Source organism: Oratosquilla oratoria, chromosome 14 (genome assembly GCF_046742065.1).
Source record: "Oratosquilla oratoria isolate Oo_2021 chromosome 14, ASM4674206v1, whole genome shotgun sequence".
Taxonomy (NCBI): domain Eukaryota; kingdom Metazoa; phylum Arthropoda; class Malacostraca; order Stomatopoda; family Squillidae; genus Oratosquilla; species Oratosquilla oratoria.
This window is the reverse complement of record NC_134790.1, coordinates 23,782,642-23,793,301: the sequence shown is the minus strand read 5'-3', so window position 1 is coordinate 23,793,301 and position 10,660 is coordinate 23,782,642. Positions and strand designations below refer to the sequence as shown.

Sequence of the window (10,660 nt, the reverse complement as noted above, 5' to 3'; positions counted from 1 at the left end):
GCAGCGTTAGACTGACCATTATGTCTCTCAACCCCTTATGGTTTAAGGATTCGTACCCTCAGGAGGGAGAGGGGGGTTACAATCACCCCAGGAGAGGAACCACTTGTCTAGATAGATTCTAACAATTCGTGGGTACCTCCTTAGCTGAATAGAATAGTCTGGCACTAACCAGAATTAAATCTAGGTATGTTCCCGAACGAAAGAGATTGGGAGTGTTGCCATACAGCAGATCATAAAGAGAAACCTCAAATCTACTGATGAAAAAATACGGAAATAAATCTATTTCTAGAACAAGGTCGTTGGCGGTTACCTGAAGGCCATGGGTCTTCTGCAAGAGAGACAGGGTCTAAGGATTGAATGATTGATACAATAGACTTGATCTACTTGAAACAACACCAGAGGGATAGTGACTTCCAAAAAACCCAAGTCATCAAGAGATATACTTTTTGTACCCTCCAGCCTATACTGGTATGATTACTACGAAGTTATCTCATCGGTTGTCCTACCATTTATCTACAGAAGCCCCTGAGAGCCACCACAGAACAGATCAAAATGTAATCCTAGAGAGGAGGTGGTCTGATGGAAAATAGGTGTTGGTAACGATTCAAGTCCAAAAAAGACCCCCTGGGGCTAGGGGTGTAGTATAGAATATAGCCCCCGCCAAGTCTGCTGCGTGTCGTAAGAGGCGACTAATGCCGACCCCCGGGCGGAGCTCTTGTTTCCCCGCACAGGGCTTCCTCTTAAACTTACTTTTCCACTCCTTTCTTCTCTCCCGCTTGCTGTCCCCTCCCTCCGACCTAATTTTCAGCCGCCCCTCCCAGTAGTGGCTTCACAGACATTCACCACATCAACCCCTCATTCATATTCACTTTAAATAAAGCCCTGTGGCGATGGCTAGTGACGACGGGGGCAGGAGAAGGTGATCTCTGGGAGCCTCTAGTCACGAACCACACATAGGCGATGTGGGCAAGAAAAGTTGCTCTTGTGTTGGGACTGAGGCAACAACACAGTTCGGTAGCTACCCACATGACTGAACAGCCCTCTTCAGGATCCACTCTGCTCACCCCACATGGGGAGGGGGCTAGAAAAGGTGCCCTAAAAATAGCTTACCTCGTTTCTACCTGACTGGGGAACCGCCCCCAGTAAGGTCACCCTCATTGCGGTCAAGACAAACCCACAAATAATAACGACCCTGGCTCGAACTCTGAATCGGACCAACTCCCTGCAACCCCAGCTGCTTCTGATAACGACTCCAGCTCACCCAAGGACCATTCTTATGAACACTCTCAACAGAAATCACCAGGACACCAGGGTGATAAAATTACTGGTTGTAATCCAAAGAGCAGAGTACTTTTCTGCTCAAATATTGACTTGACTCTTGATTATGAAGAGGTTTATCTATTAAGCAAGAATTATGGAAGAGTGGAACGAATCAGACTGAAACTTTCAAATGACAGTAATTCATATGACTGCTACATAGTATTTAATGAAAATAAATCCACTTGAAGCATTGAATGGATTAAATAACCACCGTGTGAATGATTCCACGATCAAAGCTCGCCTATTTAATATAGACAACTTGAAAAATGAGAAATATGACTTTATTCCAAAAGAAAAAGAAACAGTTCAAAGCATGCCCCCTAGAAAGTCTGCCATACTCTGGTATGTTGCAACATACAAAGAGGACAGGGAGAACTTCTTGAGAGCCTCAGAATGTATTGAAAATAAAATAGGCACTGTCCCTTATGAAACCTAAAGAAATATGGCAAGAGTATCCTGATAAAAGCAGGTAATGATACCCAAGCCAAGCTTCTATCAAACTACAGACCCACCAATCATGGCAACCAGAGCTGGGATTCTGTAGAAAAAAATCTACCACCGGTATTGGTAGTCGGTAGCGAGCCGCGTCCAATCGGTATCGGTAGATTTTCAGAAATCTACCGATTGAAGGCGGTATTCAGTAGATTAAAAAAGCTCTATATATAATAAAAAATGGTTTTAAAGGCCCATAACACACTTTTTAAGTTATTTCTCTCTTATTTAGGTTAACTTAAGAATAGAAGTAAATTAGAGTCTTTTAATACCTTATTTAAGTTCAAAAATATATAACTTGTTTAATAAATGAATTTCTCCCTCAAAAAATAAACATCAAACTGAAAAAAAGTTAAATTTAAACAAACTAGACAATACAGCATTATTTTATTAAACTATACATAATGAATCGCAAAATAAATTTCTTCCCAACACAAAAAAAATTACAACTGAAGCAGTCTTGAGCCTCCTACTCCAGGTCGGTGTCGGCGCCCTTCTTGAGGTCCTCCTTGAGGAAGGTCTTGAACTTCTCGCTGTTGCCCTTCAACATCACCAACTGCTCAAAGTTGTTGGCAGTCAGGGAGGACCTCTTGGGGCGGAGGATGTTGCCGGCGGTGCTGAACAACCTCTAAGCGGCAGCGGAACTGGGCAGGGAGGTGTTGTATTTGACAAACAACTTCACCCAGGCGTCGTGGTGGCCAGCAGGAAACTGCTCCTTCCTGACGACGTGGTCCCTGGCCCTGGCCCAGTTGATGACCTCCAGCGTATTGTTGTTGGCTGGGGTGGTGGAAGTAGAAGGCCCATAGAGGTCATCATAGCAGAAGTACTGATCGCCACCCTGATCAGCAGCTGTCGACCAACTCCGACAAACCTCTCCTTGATGGTGGTGTAGTCCTGCTCCGCAAGGCGGTAGATGGCCTAGAGAGTGTGAGCTGGGTGGGTGGCGGTGGCCATCAGCAGGTGCTCCTCCGCGAACAGGTGACCAAATCTAATGAAAAAAAGCACATATAAGTTTTTATTTATAAAAGTTCTTTAAAATCAATCATTTCTTTCAAGTTTTATCTAAGCGACTTAATTATAATTTTTTTTTAATTTAAATTTTAGTTTTGAATAAAAGATAAAATGAAAAATGCTAAGAATTTTTTTTACAAGTTTTTAAAAGTTTTTACGAGGGGTTTTATCTTACCTGTTGGCAAAGCCATTAGTGAGGTTGTCCTGGTCGAGGAGGTAATCCACAAGCTTCTTGGCGTGCTTGAGGTTGCGGCTCTGCTGCTGCTGGAGCTTCTTCTTGAGGAGCATCAGGTCGGGCAGGAGGTTGCCCATGTAGTCCCACTTGTCTGACTGCATCCTGTCCAGGCAGGTGGCGACAGGCTCCATCACGTCCAGGTACTTCTTGATGATCTCGGCATCCTTCATGTCGAAGCCGGCAGAGCCCTGGTCGGCGAGGATGCGGTTGATGGCAACCTTGGCGTCCTGCTTCTCCAGCACAAGCTCCATGAGGGCCTTCATGGAGTTGAAGTAGCTGTTCCACCTTGTAGCTACAGGTGTGACGAGCCTTCTGCCACCCAGAGCCTCCTTGATCTTGTTGGCGTAGACAGAGGACCTATTCTGCAGGTTCCACAGGGACTGGGCCTTGGCCCCAGGCCTCCTGAAGACAGTCCTGGGCCCCTTGTTCCACTCAGGCACCTCTGCTACATCCGTCGTGGCCAGCAGGTTGAGGGTGTGAGCACTGCATCTGAAATGTGGCGGAAGCTGTGACTCATCATCCCCCCTGTTGCGCAGCATGTCCGAGACGTCGACGACCTCGCTGTTGACAATCACCTCGTCGGTCTGCTCCTGGAGCTCCTCCTCTGTCAACCCTGGCCTGGTGGTGGTGTCAGCGGCAAAGTGCTCGAAGGCTGCCACGTAGTTGCGCCCGTTGTCGGTGGTGCAGTGGGTGATCTTTTTGCTGATGTCGAACTCCACGAAGATGTCAGACAGGTTCCTTGCCAGAACTCGTCCTGTCTGCTTCTCCATCAGCTCCCTGCACGCAAGAGTTGCTGCCTTCCTCTCCAAAGTGATGGGGTCGATCCAGTGCACCGTGCAGCCGAGGAAGGCCCTCCTGTGGGACGTCCAGGAGTTGGCGGTGGTGACCACAAGGTTGACGTCCTGCAGGGTGGCCTTGACCTCATCCTTGACATGCCAAGGAAATTAGGCTTGATAGAATACTCTTTAAAAAATAAAAAATTTTGCTTTTAGTTATAAATTATTAAATTAAAACTTAAGTTAAAACAAAAAAGGAATACCTTAAATGTAACTTTTAAAAGTTATAAGTTAATAAATAACATGTTAATAGTTGTTTTAATTTTTTTTTTTTTAATCATTTTTAAAGTTAACTTTACTTTCAACTAGCTAGTTTAAATTTTAATTCTTAAATAAAAACTTTACCTGTACAGCGTACTTGTTGAGCCGCTTGGTGAGGGTCTTCCTGCAGGGCATCTTGAACTCTGGCTTGAGGAAGTTCATGAAGGTCCTCATGGCCTCGTCCTCGGTGTCGCAGAGGGGCTTGAGGCTCTCCGCCAACCAGACCACATACGCCTGCTGGGCCAGCTCCTGCGACCAAGCCTTGGGCCTCTTCGTTGCCTCCTTCAGGGTGATCTGGCGGCTGGTCTTCTCTATCTTGGTCGTCGGCTTGAACCTGTTGAGGGACAGGGCTGCCTCCAGAGACGACAGCATGGAGGGGTGCTTGGTCTTGTAGTGCTTCTTGAGGTTCCCCCTCTACTCGCTGTCGAACTTTATCTTCTGGGGGCACTTGCAGCAGCTGGCCATCCCCTTGTGCAGTATCTTGTCCTTGAACTTGCTGCTCTTCTGGGAGCTCTCCAGCTTGTAAAACTTGAAGAACCTTAAAAAGAAAAGATAAAGATTAAAGAAGTTAAAGACTTACACTTCTTAAAAGCAGTGGTATAAAGATAAAACTTATAAAAGTGATAAAACCTAAATAAAAAAATTTCAACTTACTCGTTAAGGCCATGAAGAGAGCCCTTTAGCTCCTCCTCGGCGTTCAAGGCCTGTCCCCCTCCCTGGGTCTCCTCGTGGTCGGAGGTCTCCTCGCCGCTGGCGCTCAGCATGTCCACACTGCTGCTGGCCAAGGTGTCCAGCCTGCTGGTGGACATGGAAGATGCCCTGGAGAGGCTCCTGGTGTCCTCCAGGGGGTCAACTGGGTCACTAAAACCAAATTAATTTTTTTATTTAAATTTCAATTTTTTTTACAAAGTAAAAACTGTCAATCAGAAATTTTCAGATAAAAAGGAAAATGCCTTTTTTTATTTTTTTTATTTAACAAAGTGCCTTATGAAAAGCAAGAGACAAAACTATTTAAAAGTTTCAACAAAACGTCTTTTGAAAAAAGGCCTTTTTTAACAGATAAAAGATTTTAGATTTAAAAAAAAAAAAATCATTTAAGTTTTAACTACCTGATGATTGAGGCATCCGAGAGGCTGCTGCGGCTGCTGGTCCTCTCTTCCTGGGCCTGGGACTGCCTGCTGGGGCCGGGGACCGGGCTACTGGTCAGGAACCTCCTCATATTGATGGCGACTAGAACCTAACCTAACGAGCTACACAGAAACGATTAAAGTGAGAGAAACAAGTTTATATGATTAAATACTTAATTCACTGACTTGATCAAAACTTTTTGAAAACTTTTTTTAATATAAAATAAAGTTTGAAAAAGGAAAATCACTTGAAGTTAAAAGCACAAAACGATTAAGTGTTGCTGCCGCAGCGGGCGGACTTACAAACACTGCCACTTAAAACACTAGGAGATGAGGCTGAGCACGTGGTCGAGAGCGTAGGAGCTAGAGCGTAGGTGTACTCGTGTCGGCAGGCCAAACAAGAGTGGGGCTCCCGCCAAAACTTTTGGCAGGAGCAAGAATCTGCTAGGTCGTGGCGGCCTCTGATTGGCTGAGAACGGCCGGTGATTGGCTAAGAACGTGCTCAAACTTGTCCATTTCATTTTGCCGGGGTCGTCTTCTCTTAAGTCTTAACAAAAAAGTCCCGCGCTCGCTTTTTCAATCTACCGGTACCGATTGACTGCCAATCATGATATCGGTAGCAGTATTCGGTAGTTTCTTCAAAATACCGAATGATCGGTATCGGTAGCAGAAATCTACCGCCGGTAGTACCGATCTACCGACTACCGAATGGCAATCGGTAGTCCCAGCTCTGATGGCAACATAAAGCAAATAACACCCCATAAGAGCTTCAATACTTGCAAGGGCATTATTTTCTCTGAAGATCTATACGACTTCTCCAAAGAAGAAATTTTGAAAATGTGCCCTGAGAATGTATTTCAAATAACAACTCCATCCTCTTATCCTTCTCTACCACAGTCCTCCCTGATGTAATAGTTATCAAACACTCAAGATTCAGAGTCAAGAAATATAAGCAACGCCCAACTCAATGTTACAACTGCTTAGAATATGGCCATATTATCTCACAATGTAACAATAACAAAAAATGTGACAAATGTTCTGAAGAGCATAGAGAAGACAGCACCTGTACAAACGTTCCATACTGCCTCCATTGCTCTGGTAATCACTCCCCTATATCTAGGGAATGCCCACGTTTCAAATTTGAACAAAACATCCTTGAAATAGCCAACTCTGAACATATCAGTATTGGCAATGCAAAGCGGAAACTAATGGGAGCCAATAGAAACCCTAACTCATCCTATCCAGACATAGTAAAGAAAATTATAATAAAATTAGATAATAACTTGTCAAATCGTAACACCATCGCACACAAGGACGTTTTAACTGGAACTCCCAAAACCCAAACTCCAATACCTAACACTAGTACTACAGCAAACCCTATTAATAGTGTGGAACATGATGATATTCTACCTGATCCTAACAACCATTCAAAAATTAAAAAGGCTACCTCACAAAACAACCCTCGAACCACCAGCAACCCATCTGCTAAACCAAAAACTCAGAATATACCACCTAATAGTAGATCAGTTGATGAAAAAGAAAAGGACCTGAAACTAGAAACAAAATCTAAAATAATAACAATAGAAAATAAACAAACCGACAGGCCTGAAGACTCTGATGGATTCCTAGAACCACCTGTCAAAAAGAGAGCAAAAAACAAAGAGAACCCAACAAACTCTGATTGTGATACCTCCAATACATTTGACTCACTCATGGAAACAGACAATACTACACCTGAAGATACTACTTCCATACCGCTTCCCCAAACTACTGGCAAGATGGAAAATGCGGAGAATGTCTCTCCAGACTGCCAAGGGAAGTCTACCAACTCCCGTGCTTCCCCGAAAAATCTTCATGAGAACCTTCCCCTATCAAGAACTCATGAAAGGCTGAAAGAATCTCAACCTTCCAAGGTAAAAAGACTACAGAAAAACTTCAATCCCCAACAAACTACTCCCTTTAAGGGAAGTATGTCTGTCAGAGGGAAAAAATAACCTATTCCAAATTCAAAGATATCATACAGTGGAACTGCAAAGGAATAAGAGCCATATCTGAACAGCTAAAGATCATACTACATGATTTTAATCCAGGAATAATTTGTTTACAGGAGACAAAGATAGGCAATAACCCGTATAATCCTGGATTAAACTACTCTATATACCATTCACCTCCTCCTCCAGGAGATATTGCCCACGGTGGAGAAACAATAATAATCCATAAATCAATACAACACACAGTCTTAAATCTTGTGACATCTCTGCATGCTGTGGCTGTTGAAACTATACTAGATAAAAAGATTACTATATGCTCTCTTTATCTTCCACCTAAATGTGGCTTCACAGAACATGACATACAAGACCTAACTAACCAGCTCCCAAGCCCTTTTTTATTGCTTGGTGACTTCAATTCTCATAATCCTCTCTGGGGAGGTAGCATATTAAATGCTGAGGGGAAACTAATTGAGAAGTTTATTGACAATAATCCTATCACCTTGTATAATGATGGATCCATGACTTACCATAATATTCACAATAATACAACCAGTGCCATTGATCTAAGTATATGTTCATCCTCCATCCATCTCGATTTTATATGGTCTATCAATGAGCATCTTAATGGAAGTGACCACTTCCCCATCCATCTCAAGTATGTCAAAAATACCCCAACAGCATCTCCCCCCAAATGGAAGGTTCAGGAAGCTGACTGGAATATATATAAAAATAATATAATTTTAGATCAAGATTTTGAAACTTTTGACAGTCATATAGAAGCATATGAATTTCTTACTGAAGCAATATTAAAAAGTGCTGAGATTGCTATTCCAAAAACTAAAGGGAAACCCAGTAGACCTACAGTTTCATGGTGAACAAAACCTGTGGAGTACTGAGAAAGATAACCCGAAAATGTTACCGACAATACAAAAATAACGGTTCAACACTGAGCAAGATTATATATAAACGTGCTCTTGCTAAGCAGCGCAAACACGTCAAGAAATCAAAGCGAGAATCATGGCTTCAGTACATAAATGGAATCCCCTTCCATACGGTGCCGCACACGTAAGCATCATGAGGAGCTAGTGGATTCGCGACGCTGCCATATCGGCGTCTTGATTATATTTATTGTAGTCGCCCCTGTGTTTTTACATTCTCCCAAATGCGCCCTGAATCCCATTCTGTGGTTTTCAAAATTCGCGTGTGAAAGAGAGAACGATCGATATAAGCGGTGACTATATTTTATGATGCGATTATTATTACGACACGTCATACGGCTGGCATTGGCTGCTGCCCGCGAGATTTAAGTCCCGTACTGAAGTGGTTCTCTAAAACCCCTTTGAGCGTAGTGTGGAGAAAAGTGCCAAAACTTAGTAGCAAGTTCATTCCCTCACCTCTAACTACGCTTAGAATAAATAACACACTCATTACAGACCCATATGATGTTGCAGAAAATTTAGGTGAATACTTCTCCAAAATTTCTAGTCCAGAAAATCACTCCCCCAAATCTCAGAAAACTCAAAATGCTCAGATTTCTCTGGATCTCAACTCAAATAGCAGAGAAATTTATAACGTAAAATTCTCCCCACAAGAATTTAAAGAAGCTCTTTCCTGCACAAAAACTACAACCCCTGGTGAAGACACAATATTATACAAAATGATCAAGAATCTCCCAGAAGATGCTAAGACCTTTCTTTTAAAAATCATCAACAGAACCTGGGAGACAGGTATATTACCTAAAAGCTGGAAAACTGCCATTATAATACCTATCAAAAAGCCCAATAAGAATCCTTTTGATCCATCTAGCTACAGGCCCATAGCCCTAACCAGTTGTGTCTGCAAGTTAATGGAAAAGATGATAAATACCAGACTTGTTTGGTACTTAGAATCTGAAAACAAACTTTCACCCTACCAATTTGGTTTCCGTAAGAACAGATCCACGCTGGACCCACTGCTGAGACTATCCAACCAAATCCAACAAGGATTCTCAAAACAGTGTCAAACGATAGGTGTTTTCTTTGATCTCGAGAAAGCCTATGACACAACTTGGAGATTAGGAATTATCCAACAACTAAATAAAATAGGCATCCGAGGTAATATGCTGAGATTCATTAACTCATTTTTATCTGATAGATTATTAAAGGTTAGAGTTGGCAATAGTCTCTCGAATCCATTTATTCAGAAGGAGGGTGTCCCCCAAGGAAGTGTCTTGAGTGTCACCTGTTTTGCTGTGGCAATAAATAATATCTTGGAAGAAATGACACCACCTGTAAAGAGCTCCCTTTTTGTGGATGACTTGGCAATTTATTGTACAAGCTATGATGCTATTTCAGCCTGCAAGCATCTACAAAATTCAATTAATGCTGTTAGTAGATGGGCTGACTCATGGGGCTTTAAAATCTCAACCATAAAAACCACTGCTATACGTTATACTCGACGTAGACGAAGAGAAGTAATTCCAACCTTAAATCTAAATGGAACCATTTTACCATATGAAGAGGTAAAATTTCTTGGTATGATTTTTGACTCTAAATTGACTTGGACCAGCCATATTGATACCCTGAAGACAAAAGCCAGGAAATCATTGAACATCTTGAAAGTTATATCTAGCTTTAGTTGGGGAGCAGATAAAAGATCACTGCTAATGTTATACAATACTCTTTGCTGATCCAAAATTGATTATGGTTGTCAAATTTACTCCTCCGCTTGCAAAACTAGACTGAAGGAACTTGACACAGTTCATAATATGGGCCTTAGAATATGCTCAGGGGCATTTAGAACATCACCAGTAGAAAGCATTTATGTAGATTCTGGTGAACTGCCACTTGACCTTCGTAGAGAGGAACTAGGACTTAGACTCTTATCTAAGATCAAGACAGACCACAAAAACCCTGCCTTTGATATTATCAAAAATGTAAATGGTGATAATCTTAAAGGTTCTAGATCTTCAAAACCCCTTCAAGTCAGAATGAATGAACAAGTAGAGGATATATCTATCAAGACCCAGAATGTTTTTCAAGTGGGCCATCCACATATTCCCCCTTGGATCACCCCTGAAATATCAAAATGCTCTATAGAGGTAACCAAAAGGAACACTCCCATTGAGCAGGTGAAGTCCATATTTTTAGAACACGATAAAATACATGAAGAACACATAAAGATTTATACTGATGGATCCAAATCGAATAATGGAGTTGGATATGCTGTCATTTATGATAACACATCATACATATCTAAACTTCCTGATTCAGCCTCCATATTTACTGCAGAAATAACAGCAATTAATCATGCTTTAAAATTAATACATGAAACCAAAGGAGATGCATTTGTAATTTATTGTGACTCAAAGAGTGTCTTGGACAGTATTAGCTGTTTTAATAGCTCTCA

The 10,660-nt window shown here is 42.1% G+C and overlaps 1 protein-coding gene and 1 long non-coding RNA gene across 2 annotated transcripts in view; both read right to left on the bottom strand.

The window, feature by feature from the left end:
* The window catches only part of LOC143032799 (uncharacterized), a 438,832-nt gene that overhangs the window by 334,378 nt on the left and 93,794 nt on the right, over positions 1-10,660 (bottom strand). The window lies entirely within an intron of this gene.
* Positions 1,557-4,527, bottom strand: LOC143032510 (uncharacterized). The gene is made up of 3 exons (XM_076197372.1): positions 4,240-4,527; positions 2,999-3,984; positions 1,557-2,800 (listed from the first exon to the last, which is right to left on the bottom strand). Exons 1-3 carry the CDS (start codon positions 4,525-4,527, stop codon positions 2,731-2,733), a joined length of 1,344 nt encoding a protein of 447 aa, XP_076053487.1. The 3' UTR covers positions 1,557-2,730.

Bases quoted from the DNA above. Each gene is read 5' to 3' on its own strand.
- LOC143032510 (XM_076197372.1), bottom strand. From the start codon at position 4,527: ATGCTGTCGTCTCTGGAGGCAGCCCTGTCCCTCAACAGGTTCAAGCCG. The intron at 3,985-4,239 runs GTAAAGTTTTTA...TGGCATGTCAAG, and splicing joins TCAACAAGTACGCTGTACAG to GATGAGGTCAAGGCCACCCT. The intron at 2,801-2,998 runs GTAAGATAAAAC...TTTTTTCATTAG, and splicing joins ACTAATGGCTTTGCCAACAG to ATTTGGTCACCTGTTCGCGG.